Source organism: Mauremys mutica, chromosome 13, assembly GCF_020497125.1.
Source record: "Mauremys mutica isolate MM-2020 ecotype Southern chromosome 13, ASM2049712v1, whole genome shotgun sequence".
Taxonomy (NCBI): Eukaryota; Metazoa; Chordata; order Testudines; family Geoemydidae; genus Mauremys; species Mauremys mutica.
Genome location: NC_059084.1, coordinates 54509863 through 54532873, shown reverse-complemented (window position 1 = coordinate 54532873; position 23011 = coordinate 54509863). Strand labels below are relative to the sequence as shown.

Sequence of the window (23011 nt, the reverse complement as noted above, 5' to 3'; positions counted from 1 at the left end):
GACAGCGTGAAGGTCAGCCATGGATCCACTCCAGGGACTCATCCTGCTGCTCTCACTGGCCTGTGAGTAACCCCCATGGATGCTCCTGATCCTTCCCCTGCCTCGAGGAGACTCTGGATCATATGGTCCAGAGCACCCAAGGAAATCTATATAACAACCTAATCTATCTATCTATCTATTGATCGATTTGCAGGATTTATTTTCCATCTCTCCATCTCCAGAATCTCTAGCTATCCGTTCCACCTCTCATTGGTGATATCTCTCCATTTCCATCTATTCTTCCACCCACCTGCGGTCACTCTGTCAGTCTACCAACCTACTGCTCTGTGCATGAGCAAAAAGGAATCGAGATGACATTCTGGTTTCTCTCATGCAGGTGGATGGTGCCAATATGCCTCCTTCAGCCAAAGCCCCTCTGAGATCTCAGTGTCTCCTGGACATGCGGTGACTCTGGAATGTGCTGTGGCAAACGTCGCAGCGGACGAGGTCCATATGAGCTGGATCCGGCAGAGCCCTGGACAGAAACCTGAAGGGGTGCTGGTCTTCAGAACGGATCTGTCCATTTACCGAGCTCCAGGGATCCCGGAGCGATACGTCCCCTCCAGAGACGCCTCCAACAAGAAGTTCCTGCTCACCATCCGCGACGTCCAGGAAGGAGACGACTCCATCTATTTCTGCTTTGCCTATTATGGTTCAGATGGAGTCCAGACATGGGGAGAGGGGACCCGTGTGCGTGTGCTGAGTGAGTATGGAGCTGGTTGCTGTCGTTAGAATACAAGGATGATCCAGGGGTGAGGATCTGGCTTTGGGAGATCTGAATTTGATGCTGCTTCTTCCATGGCCTCCATGTTTAACCTTGGGCCAGCATCTCTGCACCTCAGTTTTCCCTCTCAGCAATAGGGAACCAGCCCTTCCCTACCTCCCAGAGGTCGCGTGGCTCAGTGAATTGGAGAAGCTCTGATATTAGGGTGATGGTGTCCAGACAGCGACCTGTCCCTTAGATGAGCACACTGAGGTTGGTGGAGGAGTCCCAGGGCGGTAACAGAGACATTCTCCATAGTGCCCAAGAAACCAGACCAGGAGTTTCTGTAATGGACGGTGTTTCTCTTTCTCCCTCGCCTCCCCCGCCCCGAGATGAACGAGGGGGCCAGACTGGGTTGCAGTGGGAGAGGGTGGTGTGTGGCGCACCATTGGTTCTTCCTACGTGTATTTTATGTCACATGCTTTTCAGGGAACTGCTGGGTTTGTTTATTCCATAAAGATATTTTCAAAAGATGCCAGTGGGGCTGGCTGCGGGGGTCTCATCTACTGTAATGTAGCCAAATCTAAATAAACAACACAAGTTAATTAATCGGAGCAACGATAATGAATCCGTAACTAAGGGAGGAGATATTGTTCTTGTCATGAAGACAAAGCAGAGAGAAGCAAGACATTTGAGTCTGGGAGGAAGGAGGAGACTAGTGCGTTAGAACAGAAAAGGACGGGAAGCCAGGACTCCCCGTGTCTGGGAGGAGAGTGGGGTCTAGTGGTTAGATCAGGGAGGCTGGGAGCCAGGACTCTATCCTGGCTCTGGGAGGCAGGGAGGTTGAGAAGTGTGAGCCAGGGATGCTAACCACCATCTCCAATGTCCTCTCCATGTATCTGCAGGGAGCAATCTGCCCCAGCCCCGAATCCAGCTGTTCCCTCCAGCCCAGGAGGAACTTGCCACCGGCTTTGCCACTCTGACCTGCCTGGTGAGTGGCTTCTTCCCTGGCTATATCGATGTGCTGTGGAGGCGAGACTCCCAGGCCCAGGCCCAGGGTGTGAGAACGGGGCTCGTGGCACTGGGAGAGGACAAGACCTACTCGGTGAGCAGCTACCTGACGGTGCCGGCCAGCGAGTGGGGCTCGGGTGCCAGCTACAGCTGTGTGGTCAAGCACGAATCGCTGGCGTCTGCGCTGGAGAAGAGCATCAGTGCCAAGGACTGCAAAAGACAATAACCTAGCGGGGAGCCTCTGCTCACAGATCCCAGGGGCCCTGCCAGGTTCAACCTCCCCCATGCCCATCTGCCAGGCTGGGAAACCCCCCATTGCCTTGGAGGAATATGGTCCCTTGTCTGGAGCAACCTCCCCCCGCAACCTGACACTCCCTGAGATCCCACCCAGCAGCACCCCCCTTCTGCAGTAGCTCCACTTCTGTCTTGCTTTTTTTGGAGGCGGGGGGGGGGGGGCAAGTATCTGGCCTGGGCTGGGGGCAGAGCTGAACCCAAGATGCAAAGCTTCAGTCCTGGTTCTCCGGACCATACCTGGTTCCTTCTGCAACTCTGTCTATCCTACTGTCCCTTCTCCTACTCTGCCGTCTGTCCGTCTGGCCCCTCTGTTTCTTCTCACATGTACTCATCCCTCCATACACAGCCCCCCTCTCGCTCCATCCATCCACGTACACCCCTCTCCCCAGGGCTTTACGGATCTACATATCAATGCTGCTTGTTTCCTCTCCACCTATTCATCTCGCCCCACTATCGACCCAATGTACCAATCCGTCCATCCATCTAATCTCCACGCATGCTCCCTTCTCAGCAGCAGTTTAGTCATCCAGCATTTATAAAGTGGTAGAAAAAGCAAAGACAATAAAAGAAAACTTGATACCAAATGCATTGCTTTGTACTTTTTTTAATGCGAGACAAACATCTCTCCAAATGGATTATAATAAAATATTAATTTAAAGCATATCTGTGGGTTGGCCACTAGGGGCAGCAGAGGGTGAGGGTGGGGAAGGGGAGGCTGTACTGTGTAATGGGCACTAGGGGGCAGCAGTGAACAGGACAATATTCGACTAACTAGCTGCCACCCATTGTTCAGACCCTTTAAAACAGGGTTCTCAAACTTTTGTCCTGGTGACCCCTTTCACACAGCAAGCCCCTCAGTGCGAGCCCCCCTTATAAATTAAAAACACCTTTTTATATATTTAACACCATTATAAATGCTAGAGGCAAAGCGGGGTTCGGGATGGAGGCTGACAGCTCGCGACCCCCATGTAATAACCTCACGACCCCCTGAGGGGTCCCGACCCCCAGTTTGAGAACCTCTGCTTTAAAATAACCCTGTATCCTCCCATCCACCCTCAAACCTCCCTTGCCTAGGTCAGGGTGGGCCCTTCCCCCAGGCAGTGCCATGAGACACCCACACACCCCTGCGCTGTGTAGCCCCATCCCCCAGGGCAAGTCCATCCTTCCCTAGGGAGATGCCCTCAGACCCCTTGCCCCTGTTGGGACCAGTCCCTGTTCCCCTTCTGCCAGCCCCAACCTCATTCCCGTCCCACCACAATCTCCCCACGGGAGGTCCCACCCCTCAGACTCCCACGCTGCCCTCCCCCTGCCAATCACTTTGCCACCCTGGCTGTTAATGACCCACCACAATTAGCTCCCTGGCTTGGGCCCCACCAGGGTGTGGTACTGGTTGGGGGCCCTGGCTGGCGCCTCCCAGGCTGGGTGCTGGTACCGGCGAGAGGCCGGTCTGACAACATAGCAGGGAGGGTTTGCCCAGCTCCCTGGGAACAGGTCGGGCCAGGTGCCTCTGCACAGCACAACAGCTGCCACTAATGCAACTGCCCTTCATTCTCCTGGCTGGGCCTGCCTGATCCCTTGGTCCATACAGCGTCCGGCTGTCCGGCTAACCGCTGCATCCAACCTCTATCTATCGATCTGTCCCTCATTCCAGCACCATATCTCCCAGCTCTGCCTGTCTAGACACTGCGTGTCCATCTGGCTGAGCTCCGTCCATCTGTCCATCCAAGCTGTGCCTGGCTCCATGCCACCCGTCCAGCCATCCTACCCCATATCCCATTCTCCAGCCCAGCCTGGGGATGGATTGGATTCCCTGGAGCCAGCTGGTCCCCCTAGCCAGGGAATTCACCTGCTAAACCCAGGGCTGTGAGTTCAATCCCTGAGGGGGACACATAGAGATCTGGAGCAAAATCAGTACTTGCTCCTGCTAGTGAAGGGAGACAGCTGGCCTCGATGACCTTTCAGGGTCCTTTCCAGTTGGAGGAGGTAGGTATATCTCCATTTATTATTATAATCAGGACTCCTGGGTTCTGTTCCCAGCTCTGGGAGGGGAGGGGAGTCTAGTGGTTAGAGGGGACTGGGAGCCAGGACTCCTGGGTTCTATCCCAGCTCTGGGAGGGGAGGGGAGTCTAGTGATTAGAGGGGGCTGGGAGCCGAGCCAGGACTCCTGGGTTCTGTTCCCAGCTCTGGGAGGGCAATGGGGCCTGGAGGGTTAGAGCAGGTGGGGCTGGGGAGCCAGGTCCCGGGACCTACAGAGGATACTGAATGACTCCAGCCTGGGCCCTGTGCAGGGTGCACATTCCCAGGACTTTCCAAGATCTGGTTTTCACCCCAGCCTGGCGACGGCTGTGTAATAATTCCCCCTCCCTGCCCGCTGTGTAAACCTCCCCTAGCCTCAGTGCCATGCACCTGTTCCCAGCACAGCTAAATATAATCAGATCAAGATAAAGACAGAGCAGAGTGTGCCTGGCCCCAGAATCCCGCCCAGCCAGGAACCAAGGACGTCCCAGCATGCGGCCTCTGCTCAGATACCACCCGCCTCTCGCCCAGGCACATGTGGGGGGGGGGCACCTGGGGGTGTGAAGAGCACAGCCAGGGACACCAGCAGATACCCAGCTGGGGTCAATCAGCTGGTGGGTGCCTGTTGGAATTATAACCACCCAAACCTGCTTCCTGGAGGGGGTGGGGTCTAGTGGTTAGTGCAGGGTGGGCTGGGAGCCAGGACTCCTGGGTTCTACTCTGACCCTGACTCACTGGATGACCCTGGTCCAGCCCACTCTGTGACCCAGTTTCCCCACATGCTATAGAGGCGAAAATCTACCCACTCACAGAGGGGCTCTCTCTCTTTAGGGCTGGCTGGAAGGTTGGGGCTGCATGGAGAGACCCGTGGGGGGGTGGGATGGGTGTTTATTCTGGGCAGACCAGATCAACTGGATAAGCCAGTTTGGGATCAAGACAGAGTTTGTGACAGCAAAGGCCCCTGGGGCAACAGATGCTCTCCAAGCAGCACTGGCTGCCCCTGGGGACGGGGGGAGGCACTGTGATCTGACCACTAGACCACACTCCACTCCCAGGGCCCAAGGGAGAACCCCGGAGTCCTGACCCTCAGCCCCCTTCACTAAATCCCACTCGGGACTCCTGGGTCCCATCCCTGGCTCTGGAAGGAAAGTGGGGGGCTAGTGATTAGAGCAGGGGCGAGGGGGGCAGGGTCTCCTGGGTTCTATCCCCAGCTCTGGGAAGGGCATCCACAGAGCTGCGGAAGATGGGGGCAGGGCTGGGATAGCAGGGGGCTATTGGTCGGGATTGAGGGGCACAGGCAGAACTTTTGGGAGCAGTCGCAGGGCTGGGCTAGCAGGGGGCTGCGGTTGAGGAATAAGGGGCACCTGCAGGGCTGGCGTGGGGGGGACTGGAGGGGCAGAGGCAGGGCTGGATGGACAGACACAGGGACACACACAGGGATGGATGGACAGACAAATGGGGATGGATGGACAGACAGAAAGGGGGAGGGGGATGGATGGACGCGGGGGCTGGAGGGACAGAGGCAGGGCTGGATGGAAGGACACAGGGACACACACAAGGACTGATGGACGGACAGACAGGCAGACAGACACAGGTACACACAGGGGCGGCTCTAGACATTCCGCCACCCCAAGCACGGCCGCACGCCGCGGGGGGCACTCTGCCGGTCGCCGGTCCCGCGGCTCCGGGGGACCTCTTGCAGACGTGCCTGCGGAGGGTCCGCTGGTCCCGCAGCTCCGGTGGAGCATCCGCAGGCATGCCTGCAGGACGTCCACTGGAGCCGCGGGACCAGTGGACCCTCCGCAGTCATGCCTGCGGGAGGTCCACCAGAGCCGCCTGCTGCCCTCCCAGCAAAATGCCGCCCCAAGCGTGCTTGGGTCTGGAGCCGGCCCTGCATGCCACGAGGGGCGCTCTGCTGGTCACCGGGAGGGCGGCAGGCGGCTCCGGTGGCCCTCCCGCAGGCTGCAGACCAAAGCTGCGGGACCAGCGGAGGGTCTGCTGGTCCCACGGTCCGCTGGTCCCGCAGTTTTGGTCTGCAGCCTGCGGGAGGGCCACCGGAGCCGCCTGCCGCCCTCCCGGCGACCGGCAGAGTGCCCCCCACGGCATGCCGCCCCAAGCATGTGCTTGGCATGCTGGGGCCTGGAGCCGCCCCTGGGCACACACACAGGGATGGATGGACAGACAGACAGGCAGACGGGGCGGGGCTGGAGGGTTAGAGGCAGGGATGGATGGACAGACACACAGATGGATGGGCAGACACGGGGACACACACAGGGATGAATGGACAGACGGGGGGCTGGATGGACAGACGGGGGGGGCGGGATGGACAGATGGGGGGGCTGGAGGGAAGAGGGAGGGATGGATGGACAGACAGAGGGCTGGATGGACAGACACAGGAACACACACAGGGGGCTGGATGGACAGACCGGGGGGCTGGATGGACGGACAGGGTGCTGGATGGACAGATGGGGGGGGCTGGAGGGCAGACAGGGGGCTGGATGGACAGAGACAGGGACACACACAGGGGGCTGGATGGACAGATGGGGGGGCTGGATGGACGGACGGGGAGGCTGGAGGGCAGAGGGAGATATCGATGGACAGACACAGGGACACACACAGGGGGCTGGATGGACAGACCGGGGGGCTGGATGGACGGACAGGGTGCTGGATGGACAGAGACAGGGACACACACAGGGGGCTGGATGGACAGATGTGGGGGCTGGAGGGCAGAGGGAGGGATGGATGGACAGACACAGGGACACACACAGGGACAGATGGACGGACAGACAGGGAGCTGAACGGACAGACGGGGGGGGGCTGGAAGGCAGAGGGAGGGCTGGATGGACAGACAGAGGGCTGGATGGACAGACACAGGGACACACACAGCGGGCTGGATGGACAGATGGGGGGGCTGGATGGACAGACAGAGGGCTGGATGGACAGACACAGGGACACACACTGGAGGCTGGATGGACAGACCGGGGAGCTGGAGGGTGGAAGGAGGGATGGATGGACAGACAGGGGGCTGGATGGACAGACACAGGGACACACACAGGGACGGACAGGCTGACAGGGGGGCTGGACGGACAGACAGGGGGCTGGAGGGCAGAGGGACGGATGGACGGACAGGGGGGCTGGATGGACAGATGGGAGAGCAGAGGGAGGGAGGGATGGACGGACGGGGGTGCTGGATGGACAGACGGGGGGGCTGGAGGGCAGAAGGAGGGATGGATGGACAGACGGGGGGCTGGACGGACAGACACAGGGACACACACAGGGGGCTGGATGGACAGACAGGGGGGCTGGAGGGCAGAGGGAGGGAGGGATGGACAGATGGGGGGCTGGACGGACAGACACGGGGACACACACAGGGGGCTGGAAGGACAGACGGGGGGCAGGAGGGCAGAGAGGGGGCTGGACGGACAGACAGGGGGCGGGAGGGCAGTGGGGGGGGGGGAGGGATGGATGGACAGAGGGGGGGCTGGACGGACAGACACGGGGACACACACAGGGGGCTGGACGGACAGACACGGGGACACACACAGGGGGCTGGACGGACAGACAGGGAGCTGGAGGGCAGAGGGAGGGAGGGAGGGATGGATGGACAGATGGGGGGCTGGACGGACAGACACAGGGACACACACAGGGGGCTGGATGGACAGACAGGGGGGCTGGAGGGCAGAGGGAGGGAGGGAGGGATGGATGGACAGAGGGGGGGCTGGACGGACAGCCACAGGGACACACACAGGGGGATGGATGGACAGACCGCGGGGCTGGAGCCCAGACAGGGGGCTGGAGGGCAGAGGGAGGGAGGGAGGGAGGGATGGACAGACGGGGGCTGGATGGACAGACACAGGGACACACACAGGGGGCTGGATGGACAGACAGGGGGCTGCAGGGCAGAGGGAGGGAGGGAGGGATGGATGGACAGACGGGGGCTGGACGGACAGACACAGGGACACACACAGGGGGCTGGACGGACAGACAGGGGGCTGGAGGGCAGAGGGAGGGAGGGATGGACAGACAAGGGGCTGGACGGACAGACACGGGGACACACACAGGGGGCTGGACGGACAGACGGGGGGACACACACAGGGGGCTGGACGGACAGACGGGGGGACACACACAGGGGGCTGGACGTACAGACACAGGGACACACACAGGGGGCTGGAGGACAGACACGGGGACAAACACAGGGGGCTGGACGGACAGACAGGGGGCTGGAGGGCAGAGGGAGGGAGGGATGGACAGACAAGGGGCTGGACGGACAGACACGGGGACACACACAGGGGGCTGGACGGACAGACGGGGGGACACACACAGGGGGCTGGACGGACAGACACAGGGACACACACAGGGGGCTGGAGGACAGACACGGGGACACACACAGGGGGCTGGACGGAGCGGTGCAGGAGTGAGACGCTGCCCAACCCAGCCCGTAGCCCAACCCCTTGTGCCGGGGACACCGCGCCCTGGTCCCGCCTCCCCATGTCCGTCTGGTCCCCCCCCCGCCCATCACTTAGGCCCTGGCTCCGGCGGCAGCCACAGCTCCCAGCCCGGAGGGGGCGCGGGGGGGCGGCGATGGAGGGGGGCAGCCGGGGCCGGGACGAGGGGGGCGCCCCCAGCCCCTTCGTCCACGAGCTGCGGCTGACGGGGGCGCAGAGAGCCAAGGTGAGGGGCAGGGGGTGGGGCTGGGGGGGTTGTTTTGGGGGCGGGGTTTGGGGATGGGGGTGTATTGGGGGACTCCCAGTCTCCGTGGGGGGATGGGAGGGGATGGGGGTGTATTGGGGGACTCCCAGTCTCCGTGGGGGGATGGGAGGGGATGGGGGTGTATTGGGGGGATCCCAGTATCTGTGGGGGGATGGGAGGGGATGGGGGTGTATTGGAGGATCCCACTATCTGTGGGGGGATGGGGGTGTATTGGGGGAATCCCAGTGTCTGGGGGGGTGTGGGGGGGTGTTGGGGGCAGCGCAGTGTCGGGGCGGGGGGTTGCGGTGTCTGGCGGGCACCGGGTGCTGGGAGCCCCCTCCCCTGCAATGCGCTGGGGTCTCCCCACCCCACTGCGGCTCGGGGGTGCGGATGCGGCTGGTTTGTAGCCCAGGCTGCGCTGGGGGGAGCCGGGCCCAGCGCAGGGCGGGAGGAGCCGGGCATCGGCTTCCATTTCCCTTTCTCTTTCGTTTTCCCCTCGTTTACTGACATCCTGTTTCTCTAGAGACTCTACCCAGGGCAGCCGCCCCCCAGCCCTGCCCGTGCCCCTCACTCCTGACCCACAGCCCCCTGGGTCCCAGCGCTGGGAGCAGGTTCCCATACACGGGGGTCCAGGGACTGGTCTGGACCAGCTGAGCAGCTGTCTGGTTTACTTGATTATTTTTCTGTCACTATTATTGTATTTCATATTAATCCAGCCATCCCCCTCTGTCTGCTCCCATCTATCTATCTATCTATCTATCTATCTATCTATCTATCTATCTATCTCCATACACCCCCTGTATTTATCAATCTAGCTCCATGCTCAGACTCTCCATTTCCGCCTTCCAACTCCCCATATCCTCCCTCTGTCCCCCCTCACAGCCCCCCTTGTAGTACCCCCTGACTTCCCCTGCTGGAGAGGGCTTGCTCTGCCCTAACAGGTCCTCTGCTCCAGGGTTACTATAGGTCAGAACTTGAGGGCGGGTCCTTCAGGGGGGATGTGGAGGAGCACATACCAGGGATGCTGCATTCCTAATTAGTAGCCTTAATATACAGGTCTGGGAGTGTTATTATGGGGTTTATGGGGTTTAGGTGCTATGGGAGCCTGGATTATATCTGCTGGGAGTAGCCAGTTCCCATTCCAGAGAATCCCTATTAGCAATAACCATAGATTATTATGAGCAACATATTAATATTATTCCAGAAAAAAGTATTTCAGAAATAAATTTAAAAATCAAATTTATTCATTTTGACAGCTTTGAAGCAAACGGTTTCAATCTTTCCAGGATTCCCAGGGTACTAGCTGCGACTGACAGCCAAAAATCTCTATTAATTGTAGAGATTAATACAGTCATTAATTGTATCACTCTTTTAATTTGTAGCCATTGGGAGCAAGTCAATCCTAGAGTTTCCATATTAAGAAATTATAGTGTTTCCCTATTCCTAGCCCTAATAAACAGATTGTTTCCATTTGCCATTAGCTGGGAAATTCCTATTATTAATAAATAGGGTTAATATTCATACTATTAGTTCATTTTTTGAAGATATGGGTAGCAAAACTCTGCTCAGATAATACTGAGGGCCAATCCTTGATTTAGTACTCACAGGGGCTAAGTCAAATCCTAGAGATCCCCTTTTAATGATGAATTAGCCTTCATATGCCAATTATTTCCATTTGGGGTCATCTAGGATCCCACTGTAAAATCCCTATTAATAGTCATTATTTCTCTTATACATATTGCTGTTTCATTTGACATCATCTGACATTGATGCTAAAGATTCTGCCCTGGTAATATTGATAATTATTCATTTGGTTTGCATCTCTTGGGGTGACATCAATTATTATTTATTAGGTGTGTTACGGTCGCACTATCAGACCCAGTCATGGCCCAGGACTCTATTGTGTCAGACTCTGTACATTGTTTATTAGGTTCATTACGGTAGCGCCTAGAAACCCCAGTCATGGATCAAGACCTCATTACACTAGGTGCTGTACATTTTTTATTAGGTGTATTATGGTAGCGACTAGGCACCCCATTCATGGCCCAGTACGTCATTGTATTAGACTTTGTATGTTATTTATTAGGTGTTTTACGGTAGTAGCTAGACATCCTAGTCCTGGCCCAGGATGCCTGGCACCGTATGTTATTTATTAGGTGCATTACGGTAGCACCTAGAAACCCAAGTCGCGGCCCAGGAGACCAGGCGCTGTACATTATTTATTAGGTGTATCACGGTAGCATCTAGGAACCCCAGTTGTGGCCCAGGACGCCAGGCACGGTACGTTATTTATTAGGTGCATTACGGTAGCACCTAATAGCCCTGGTCCTGGACAATCTCTGCTCCAGTGAGCTCAGAGTCAATGGTTCTTATCCAATGACTCAGGTCTCTGCATTAGTCATTATTAACCTTAATATTCTAATTATTACCATTGGGCTTCAGCTGGCCTGGCATGTCTCACCGGGCTGCTATTAATGACAGAGAGGGAGGGTTGGGGCGTTACTGAGTATTATTCATTTGTGTAGCATCTGCGGGAGTTGACTGGGTGAAATCGCCCCAGAGTTATTAACCTCTCCCTAACCCATCTCCCAGCTGCGTGCTAGGATGCCTCGTCCTGTTGACGGGCGTGGGCCACCCACTTTCTGGAATACAATGATTTATCGTTACTATTACCAGTGTTCAGTTCCACTTCCAGGCTGCAAACACTTGGCCACGGGCTCACCTTTAGGGCTGCTAGTAACGTTCAGCTCGTGCGTAGGTGTGGGCAGAATTAAGCATTTACTTTCGCATCCGCTGAGTTTGAATACGGCAAATCCTGGAGTGTCTCTAGTCATAATTATTGGCCTTAATATTAATATAATTTCCATTTGCCATTAACTGGCATAGACTGTCTCCTATTCTGAGACGCCGCTAGTATTAATAACTGTTTAACTTTGAATATTATTATTATTATTATTATTATTAGGGGCAAGGGATAGCTCAGTGGTTTGAGCATTAGTCTGCTAAATCCAGGGTTGTGAGTTCAATCCTTAAGGGGGGAACTTGGGTAAAATCAGTACTTGGTCCTACTAGTGAAGGCAGGGGACTGGACTCAATGACCTTTCAGAGTCCCTTCCAGTTCTATAAGATCAGCATATCTCCATATATGTTTAGGTATTAGCATATTAATTTGTTAGTTTTGTAGACAAACTGAATAGCCCACACCTTGGAGTGTTACTAATCAATATCCTGATTATGAATCTTATTTCATTTTGTATTGGCTTAGATCAAGGGCAGAGACTCAACCTTAAAGTTAATCCTACTAATTATTCTCAGTGCTAATTAGTTATGCATCTTCAGGGATCAAATGGGTCACATCCTGGAGTTTGTGTATTAAGGACAATTATCCTTTAAAAAAATATTTCCTTCTGGAGTCAAAGTACATTAACTATTTCCTGTTCAGATGAAATTGAACTCATAGTATTTATCTTTATTACTAACATTATTACTTCATGTTGTGTCAGATAGGACTGGCCACAATGATGCTGAGTTTATTAATTGTTATTAGAGTTGGGTTTTCAGCTGACTCTTTTTTCCAGTGAAAAATAACACTGGAATATTTAGTGGATTCATGTCAATTTGACCGAATTGTTTATTACAGCAACAAACAAACCAAACAAATAAAAATCAAGTTGGTTCATGCTGACGTTTTTGAAACACAATGTTTTGATTTTCTGGGTCTCGCTTCAAAATGTCCTTTCATTTTAGTTTCTTGTTTTTATTTTATTTTTATTTTAGAAAAGAGCCAAAAGTGTTTAACCATGGTCAAAATATAAACAAAATGGGTTGTTCAACCCTCAACAAAAAAAATGGTCATTTTCGATCCAACCGAAACATTACTTTTTCCAAAGAGATGACCAAATCCCTAATTCTTCCAGTTGTAATTATTATTATTAATCATTTAATTCAGCAGCCGCTAGGGTTGTCTAGATCAAATCATGAAGTTTCTCTATAAAAATGGACTATTATTAATTATGAAATCTCAGTGCTGCAAAGATGTAGTCAAAGTATATAAGGTTAAGAACAAGGATGAGATTTCAGAGCCCTTAAAAATGTATCCTTTGGTGCCTCAGTTTCCCTCTGTGCCATCATTTACGGTAGTTTAAGGCAGTTCTGACTATAAAAAAATGAAAAGTTGTAGCAACATAAAATACACAGCAAGTACCCCAGAGTAGGTTGTATTGACAACATCTATTGTTTTATTATTAATGCTCATAAAGTTTTGTGTGAATTGGAGGTTGATCCAGTGATAGCCAAGAATTTCTACATTTATAATATTTATTATGATGATTAGTACAGGCCCTGAATTAGCAAAGTACTGATGTAAGCTTCTTGTATTATTATTTATTAATTGTTAACTGGGGTTGCGTCTGGCTGAGCAGGGGACTGTGTGGAGCTGTGATTGGTATAATTAGCATATGTATTAATAATGAAGTGAATGGACAGAAGGAGATTGGTGAATCTGGCCCCGGATGTCCAATCGTTTTCAGAAAACGGACCACAAAACACAAACCGCACAAAAAAGCCACAAGAAATGCAAAATAGCCACAGATCAAACGGAATCAACAGTGTCCCTACGCACCCAGTGGAGGACAATACACATGCAAACAAGTACAGAAAATAAACAAACACACAAATAGTAAATCACGCAATACACAACAGACACCTAAGCTGTTTGTGTATTAACAAACAGAAAATGACACAAAATATTCAAACACACAAACATCCACAGTACACAAAACAGCTAAACACATAAACAGGAAATAGCACAGTACACACAAAACATAAACAATAAACACACGAGAATAACAACTAAACAAGAAAACAGAAAATAACACAAAACATCCACAGTGTACCCACAACATCCATAGTACACCAAAAAAAACCCAACTAAAAATGCAAACAGAAAATAACATAGTACACACAAACATCCACAGTACACAAAACAACTAAACACAGAAACCGAAAATAACCCAATAAATCAAAAACATTCACTGTATGTAAAAAATGAAACAAACAGAAAATAACATCAGCAAAGAGTCCTGTGGCACCTTATAGACTCTTTGCTGCTTTTACAGATCCAGACTAACACGGCTACCCCTCTGATACTAGAAAATAACATGACACACAGAACATACACAAAACACACAGTGTGCACACACAACAACTAAACAAACAGAAAATAACACAAAACATCCTCAATCCCCACACAAAACATTTGCAGTGCACAAAATACCTACACACACAAACAGAAAATAACGCAATACACACACAAGACCTAGACGGTGCGCGTGCGCGCACACAGAGCAACAGGCATGTGTAGCCAAAGCTAACATAGCATGGCTCAAAATCACTGTGTCTGTGTTACACGTACGCAGGCCTTTGGAACTCCCTGCTACATGATCACAACCCCTGGCCAAGCCACCGCTGACAGCTGCCCTTGGCTGCCATCCTGGGCCTGTAACACCTCCCTGGGGCTCCCCTTCTCTGCCCTGTGGGTGTCAGCCCCAGGACAATACACACTAAGGAGATGATGCCCTGTGTGTTGTGTTATGGGGAGTCCTTGGCCTGCAGTCCTTTCAGTGAGGCCAGGCCCAGGAAAACCTGCCAGGCTGGGTGAACTCTGTGTGTGTGTGTGTGAGTGCGGGACCCTGCTGGTGGAGATAAGCCCTACAATGCTAACCTGAGGGGATCCTGTCACCCACGCTGCCCGGAGGGGCCCGGGCAGTCAGCGTTGGGGTGTTGACGTCTCTCCCGTTGCTTCGCAGTTCTACCTACTGGGGACGGTGCTGGCCCCACTCCGTGTGGCCCTGGCCTTCGTTGTCCTCTTTCTCATGTGGCCCTTCGCGCTGCTCCAGGTGCTGCACCGGTCTGGGGAAGAGCTGAAAGAGCCGCTCACGGACTGGAGGAGGTAAGAGACCCCCCCACCCCCTACAGCTCTGCTGGTGCCCCTCAGTCCCGACCCACAGTCCCCTGCTAGCCCAGCCCTGGGCTCCCACTCCCCAGCTCTGCCAATGCCCCTCAGTCCCGACCCGCAGCCCCCTGCTGTCCCAGCCCTGTGCTCCCCCCACATCCACCGTCTCCATCTCTCTCGTTTCAGCTCCTTCTCCCACAGCTCCGTTTACCTCCTGAGCCGCCTGATGTTCTTCCTCCTCGGCTTCATGCGGATCCGGGTGCGGGGGCAGCGGGCATCGCGCTTGGAGGCCCCGATCCTGGTGGCCGCCCCCCACTCCACCTTCTTCGACCCCATCATCTTGCTGCCGTGTGACCTTCCCATGGTGGTCTCCCGCACAGAGAACCTCCACGTGCCTGTCATTGGAGGCAAGGGGCTGGGAGGATGGGCCATTCTGTTGCATGGTCTGCCCATTGGATGAGGCCAGTGGGGGACGTTAGGGTCATCAGATGGAAGGGCCCATTGGATGATGCCTGTTGGGGTCATTGGATGTAAGAGACCCCTGGGGTGGGGCGGAGAGGGGAGATGGGCCCTTCCATTGCACGGTCCCCATGGAGAATGGAAGGGAGGCGGGTCCTTCCATTGCATGGTCTGCCAGTTGGATGATGCCATTGAGGGACCTTGAGGTCATTGGCTGGAAGGGCCCATGGTAGAGTGGGGTGGGGATATGGGCCCTTCCATTGGATTGTCTCCCCATTGGATGGTTCCCCCCCGGGACCCTTCCAGAAGGGGCATCCCAGTCATGGGGGGGAATGGGGAGCAGGGTCCATGGGGCTCCAGCTACTGGGGATAGGGCAGGAAGTGGATGTTACCAGCTTTGCCCGTTACTTTGGGGTACGCTCATTTATTAGGGTTACTCTTCTGCGGGGGGGATGGGGAGATGTCTGTACTTCTGTCAATGTGCTGCTTGTGTCACTTGTGTTCTCATGTGGAGCTCTACTTCTCCCTGCTGCAAATTCACCCCCCCCCCCAATGGAGCTATCCTGCAGGACCTCGGTTCCCCAGGGCTGGGTTCTTCCAGCCCCAGAATCAGACGAACACACACACACACTAACAGAGCATTTCTGAGAGTACTGGGTTAATCAGCACTCCCAAGCTGACCCCTTATATGTCCCTGGACTCATTAGGCTGGGTCGAGCAGCACCTCCAAGCTGTCACCCTCGTATGTCATAGGCACCGCACCAGAACAGAGCATACTTGAGCAGGCTGGGTGGAGTAGCATCTTCAATCTGTCACCGTCATATGTCCCAGGTTCAGCATGTCCCTATCCCCACTTTCACATTACAATTGTTCTGGCAGTAACCCACTCGGTGAGCAAACCCCGCAGGCTTTTTGGGCACTGCAGGGATCTTTTAGCTTAGGTACGAGGAGCGTTGCTGCAGAGCAAATGAGGAAACCAAAAAACACCCATGACGGGGGGAGAGAGAGAGAGAAGCAACCAGCTTAACCATGAGAGTTATTTATGGCCAGATAATAACCATAGGGGAGTCAAACAAACAAAACAGTGATAATATTAAATCTAAGTTAATTTTGATTATAAAAGTCAGGTTTAGAAAACAATACCTGATCACACAGGTCAGGGTCAGAAGGCTACACCGAGAGAGAGAGAGAGCGAGCTGGGTTCTCACCACTCCATGAAGCTTGAATCGATCAGGGGTCCCAGGTGGTGGTGGTAGCTGAGGGTCCGGAGGGCTGGAGACAGGCAGAGCCCCCAGCACGATCACTCAGGAGAAGATGATGTCCCAATGGAACTGATGCAGATTTTGGATCCAGGCATGAGAGCACTTACTTGAGCATGGGTAGGGGGTTTTGTAGGGAAACAACAACGGTTCAAGGGAGAACACTAGATTTGTTTATGTGTAGACTGATGGCTCAAGGGAGAATACCACAGTTGTTTTGTTCAGGCTAGACCAGGGGTCGGCAACCTTTCAGAAGTGCTGTGCCGAGTCTTCATTTATTCACTCTGATTTAAGGTTTCGCGTGCCAGTGATACATTTCAATGTTTTTGGAAGGTCTCTTTCTATAAGTCTATACTATATAACTAAACTATTGTTGTATGTAAAGTAAATAAGGTTTTTAAAATGTTTAAGACGCTCCATTTAAAATTAAATTAAATTAAAATGCAGAGCCCACCGGACTGGTGGCCAGGACCTGGGCAGTGTGAGTGCCACTGAAAATCAGCTCACGTGCCGCCTTTGGCATGCGTGCCATAGGTTGCCTACACCTGGGCTAGACAATGGGAGCTGTTGATTCCCTGGCTATGGACGGTGTTCCTTGGAGGGAGCTCACAATGCAACTAGGGAGCTTCACCATTTTGGACACTAATCAAGGATTCATTACTGGAATTGGTCTGATAATTACGGGGCTGGGTGTGTGCAGGCGTGGGTTCATTGGCATCTGGAGCAGAGATCCCCCATGATGCACTGCTTCCCTGATTTTCTGGTCCCAGAGTTCTGTGCGGTTCTTGCCTTGGAATCTGTTCTCCATTCTGTAGCTAATGGAGATGCCTCCCTGTCCCATCTTTGATGCAGATGAGGCCAGGGGAGTTTCCTTAATCCTGTCACCCTTACGCCAGGGGTTTAGGAATGTCTCCCACGGCCTTTTCATTGCTCTTTGTAAGTCTCTCTTCTGATCGGTTTTGGTTTAAGCAGAAGCTGGGGGTGTTTGTGTCAGATAGGCTGGGTACTTCGCCCTGGTTCCCCGAGAACACAGAGCTGATAGGTAACAGTGGGGTATAGAGCCGGGTCTGACAATGTCCCATCCTCCCCGTTTTGGTGGGTCTCTCCCCTGATGGAGAAAGCACCATGGGTTTGGGGCAGGAGGAGGAGGGGCTGTGAAAGGAGGAGATGGGGGGTGGGGAAAAGAGGGGCTCGTGGATAGCAGCGAGGCAGAGGAGAGGGGATGGGGAGTGAGGGGAGGTGGAGGAGCTGGCCCCATGGTGAGGACCTGTGCTGGCTCCATTGGAGCTGAGTGGCAGCAGGTGGTGGTGGGTCTGTCCCCTGCCTCATGGCCTGCTCCCCTCACCCATTTCTCTGCCCCCCTCAGCTTTGCTCCGGTTCAACCAAGCCATCTTGGTGTCCCGCCACGACCCAGCCTCCCGCAAGAAGGTGGTAGAGGAGGTGAAGAGACGGGCCACATCCCAGGGAAAATGGCCACAGGTGAGACTGGTTCCCCCCTCCCCCAATTCCCACCCCCTCCCCTTGATCCCCCCCCCCCCCCCAGGTATCTGACACTCTCCCCTTTGCTCTCCCCCAGGTGCTCTTCTTCCCCGAGGGGACCTGCTCTAACAAGAAAGCCTTACTGAAGTTTAAGCCAGGTATGAGGCCCGGCAGCACAGCCTGGCTCACATAGGGGTGGGGGGACTAGGGCGACCCCCACCCTAGAACCCCCTTCCCGTTGGTCAAGCAGGGCCTGGGTGTAATGACTCTCGAGCCCAGAGACTCCTCCCTGCAGGGTTGGGACTAGGGGGGTGAGATCGTCAGGCGGAGCTGCAGGAAACTCCAGTGTGAGCAGCACAGGCGCGCTGGGTGTGAAGCAGGAGGAAACGTTGTTGTGGAACATGATGTAATCCCCTGTATATGATAAGGGTAAACCTGGAGTAATCTGCAGCGTGGATTGAGAGTAGTGACACAATTTGAAGCACAGAGTAAACCTGGAGTAAACCTGGAGTAACACACTGTGTGTATTGAGAGCATCTGCTCTGTTTGAAGCAGAGAGTAAACCTGGAGTCAACTTTGAGTAACATGTTGTGTGGATCAAGAGCAGCAGCTCTGTTTGAAGCACAGAATAAATCTAGTGTAAACCTGGAATAACTCGCTGTGTGGACTGAGAGTAGCTGCTCTGTTTGAAGCACAGAGTAAACCCAGAGCAATCATCAGTGTAAATGTGGCCAGTCTCAGGGCAATCCTAGAGAACCAATCTATGTAAACTGAAATGTGAACCTCAATGTAAAAGTAGAGCAGCCTTAGTGTAAACGCTGGCTAACCAACCAATGGGTGAACCTAGAAGAAGCAGAGAGTAACCTCAGTGTCAATCTAGAGTAACCCTCCAAGGAAACGCTGCAAAAATCCACTGTAAAGCTAGAGTCAGTGTAATTCTGGAGTAACCATCTGAGTAAACACTCTGTAAACTTAGAGTTACCCAAGTGTAAACCCAGAGCAAACGACAATAACCCACAGGGTGATCCTCAGCGGAAAGGCTGTTAACCTCTCTGTGTGCCAGGCGTAACTCCTTGCGTGTATGCAGGTGACACTGTAACAGCCTACACCCCTCTCTGCACCCCCGTGTAAATCCAGAGTGAAAGCCTTGGTGTAAACGGGTTGTCTGTCTCTGCCAGGTGCCTTCATTGCCGGGGTTCCTATCCAGCCCATCCTCGTCCGGTACCCCAACAGCCTGGTGAGTGTCTGGCAGGGATAATGGGCCGGGTGGATGGCGCGGTCGGGCCGCACAACCAACGCCTCTGTTCTTCTCTTGGCAGGACTCGACAACCTGGGCGTGGCAAGGCCCCGGAGTGTGAGTTATGCATGGGGGAGGGGTCTGTCTGTCTGTCTGCTGCCCCTTGCTGGAGGAGATGAGCCCTGCTGTGTATCTGTCTGTCTGCTGCCCTCTGCTGGAGAGGATGAGCACTGCTGTCTGTCTGCCGCCCCCTGCTGGAGGGGACGAGCCCTGCTGTCTGTCTGTCTGTCTGCCGCCCCCTGCTGTACTCTTGAACGACTAACTTGGAGTGTCATGTCTCTCTCGCCCCCCGCAGGCTCAAAGTCATCTGGTTGACGGCATCACAACTCTGCACCACTGTGGAAGTGGAGGTGAGATTGCACAGCGCCCCCTAGTGCCGTGCCAGGGCAGTAGGGCCAACACCCCCCGGCTGAGCTCCTCACATACTCCCTGCTGCCCCCTAACCCCCTTATCTCTTACAGTTCCTCCCTGTCTATCAGCCCAGTGCCGAAGAGAGCGTCAACCCCACTCTTTACGCCAGCAACGTGCAGAGAGCCATGGCCCGGTGAGTGGTCCTGGTGAGGGGGCCGACTGGGCTCCCCTTGGGGGTCGCTGCAGGGGGGTAGGATGGGGGGCACCCATGGGGGTTTGGCAAGGGATATTGAAGTAAGGTGGTGGGGGGGGAGGTTGGCGTGAGGCACCGGGGGGTGGGCCTGGGGTGTCTGAGGCACGTGGAGTGAGGGGTACATGGGAGGAGCACATGGTACCAGGGAGTTGGTGTGGGGGGGCCATGGGCAGCGGTTGTCACAGGATCCCTGGAGGCAGGTGAAGGGAGCACAGAGGGGGCTGGCGTGGGAGGGCATGTGGGGGGGGGTTGGTATTTGGGGCCTCAGGGGATTGACATGGCCACAGTGTGAGGGATGGTGGGTTATCAGGGTACTCAGATGGGGTTGAAGCTGGGGATATGGGGGTTGGGACCATGTTGGGGTAGTCAGAGGAGGTGGTGCGGGGGTCCTGGGAGGGGTTGGCAGGGGGGTTATGGGGTCAGCATGGCCACATGGAGAGTTTTTGGGGTCAGTGCTCTGAGGGGTATGTGGCGGGGTACATATGGGGGGTTGAAGGGAAGTACATGGGTTGTTGGGGATACGGGGGGTCGGGGTACTGTAGCGGGTACAGTGGGGTCTGGGGCACTCAGGGGGACACAATAGGGGGCTCGGCATCGGGGGGACCCCTCAATCTGACCACTCCCTGCCCTTGTCTCCCCGCAGGGCGCTGGGCGTCCCAGCCACCGAGTGCGAGTTGGTGGGCACCCTGCCGGTGCGGGCGGTCGGGCGCCTGCGGGTGGCGCTGGAGCCCCGGCTCTGGGAGCTGGAAAGGGCACTGCGGAGGGCCAGGTGAGGGGCTGGGAGACAGAGGGAGGGAGGAGGAAGTGGGGGGAGTTTGGGAGGTGGGGGAGGGGAGAGGAAGGTTGGCAATAGGGGCAGGGGAGGATGGATGGGCAGTAGGGGAGGGACAGACGGGACAGTGCTGTGTTGGGGGCAGGGCTGTACTGCCCGTGTCTCTAACCTCTCTCTCCCCCACATGGGGATCCCCCTGCAGGTGGGTCGCGGGGGGACCCCTGCCTGATGGTGGAGCAGAGACTCTGGGGTGCCAGGAACTCGCCCACTGGCTGGGGCTGCCCCACCCTGAGGCACCGGAGGAGCTCTGTGCCTACTTCCAGCAGGTACCGGGGGCAGGAAGGGAGTGGGAGAGGGCTGGGGAGGAGAGCGCCCCAGGAGCGGGGAGTGGAAGGGGATTGCCCTGAGGCTGGGGAGGAATTGCATCGGGACTGGGGGGAATTGCCCCTGGGTGGAGAGGGGAGGGGAATTGCCCCTGGGGGTGGGGAATTGCTCTAGGGGTGGTAGAGGAGAGGAGGATTGCCCCAGGGCGTGGGAAATTGCCCCAGGGTGGGAGAGGGGAGGGGGATTGCCCCAGGGGGTGGAGAATTGCCCCAGGGTGGGAGAGGGGAGGGGGATTGCCACAGGGGTGGAGAATTGCCCCAGGGGTTGGGGAATTGCCTCAGGGGATGGGAAATTGCCCTGGAGTGTGGGAAGGGAGGGGGATTGCCCCGGGGTGCATAGGAGTGCACCCCTGGGCAGGGGAGGGGGTTGTGTGGGGCTCTGTGTCCAGAGGTAACCCCCATCCGTGTGTCTGTCCACCAGGACATGGGGGGCGCCATGGACGCCCGGGCGGTGCGGCTGGCCCTGCAGGCGCTGGAGGGGGGGCACAGCCCTGAGGAGCTCACACGCCTGGCCTTCGAGGTGTGGGGGCAGGGAGTGTGAGGTGCAGGGGGAGGGGCAGGGATGGGGACATGGGGGGCTGGGTTGGGAGTATGTGGGGGGAGGGGTCTGGGAGGGTATGTGTGGAGATATAGAGGGTGGGGGGAGGAGGCTGGGTTGGAGGATGTGGAATGGGGGAGTATATGTGGGGGATATGGAGGGTATCTGGGAGTCGGGGGGATCTAGGGGCTGCAGGGAGAGACGGGGGCTGTGGGTGAGGGTATCTGGGGGATAATGGGGCTGTGGGGGGATATAGGGGCTCTGGGTGGGGTATATCGGGGGGCCACAGGCGGGGGGATATGAGAGCTGTGGGGGGTGTATGGGGGACTGGGGGCATGGGGATTGTGAGGGGTCTCTCTCATGCTCACACTGTCTCTCCCCCTCCCCACAGCTGTTCTGCGAAGTGGGGGCCAGGCAGGGGGCCCCATGCCTGCCCCGGGAGGGTTTCTGTGCCATCCTGCGCCTGCTGCTGGGAACGCCCTGGGCCGACGGAGCCGAGCTCTTCGCTGCGCTGGGCGGGGCTGAGCCCCACCACGGTCTGAGCATCGGTGAGCACCCCCGGACAGACAGAGGGCCTGGCAGACAGGCGGGGGGACCCAACAGACAGACCGGGGCGGGGGGTGGGGGAACCCAGCAGATAGACAGACAGGAGGAGTTCTGGCAGACAGACGTGGTGGGGAGGGTAGCCAGAAGACAGACAGACAGACAGACATGCATTTGGATGGGGGAAGGCCCAGCAGACAGAATGACAGACAGGGGGAGGCCCAGCAGACAGACAGACAGATGGGTAGACAGAGAAACTGACACGTGGGGAAGAAGAGAGAGAAAGAGAGGGAGGCTACACATGCAAGGCAGACAGACAGACAGACAAGAGGATAGGGCAGACAGATGGACAGACAGACAAGAGGGCAGACAGATGGACAGTCAGACAGATGGATGGAAGAAAAGGCAGACAGACGGACGGACAGAAGGGCGTATTGGCAGACAGACGGACGAGGGAGGGGGCAGACAGACGGACCAAGGGGTGGCCGAGCCAGCCCAGCGACTATTTCACCCTCTCCTTCGTTGTCTCCCTGCCAGGTCAGTTCCAGGATTTTGCCCTGCGCCACCCTGACTATGCTCCACTCTTCAGCACCTACCTGTGCCTCCCAGTGCCCGCCCACCGGGCCCCCACCCCCCACGCCAACGGCCTCCCCCACACCAAGAGCAAGGCAGACTGAACCATGCCCCTCCCCACCATACAGTGACACCCCTTCCCCAGCACACTCGCTACCCGGGACACACCCAGCAACTCAGGGCTACAGGAAATGGGGAGGAAACAGCCGATTTCAGAGGAGGGGGATTTATTTTATTTTAATTATTTTGGAATTTATTTTATTTTTTGGAGTGAGGCGGGTGGGCTGGGTTTCTTCTGTTTTGTAAAATGTAAACAAATGCTATTTTATATATCAAATATCTATATCTCTATGAAAATATTATATATATATATATATATCTCCACACTAACTTTTAAAG

The 23011-nt window shown here is 55.3% G+C and overlaps 1 protein-coding gene across 1 annotated transcript; it reads left to right on the top strand.

The window, feature by feature from the left end:
* On the top strand, positions 1-22970 carry LOC123347781 (lysophospholipid acyltransferase LPCAT4-like). Its single transcript, XM_044984975.1, has 17 exons — positions 1-62; positions 377-742; positions 1648-1953; positions 8454-8734; positions 14560-14702; positions 14892-15112; positions 17790-17902; positions 18000-18060; positions 19081-19139; positions 19222-19256; positions 19495-19549; positions 19661-19743; positions 20447-20572; positions 20778-20901; positions 21380-21478; positions 21888-22044; positions 22577-22970. Exons 1-17 carry the CDS (start codon positions 20-22, stop codon positions 22714-22716), a joined length of 2412 nt encoding a protein of 803 aa, XP_044840910.1. The 5' UTR covers positions 1-19; the 3' UTR covers positions 22717-22970.
* Positions 22971-23011: the final 41 nt, after the last annotated feature.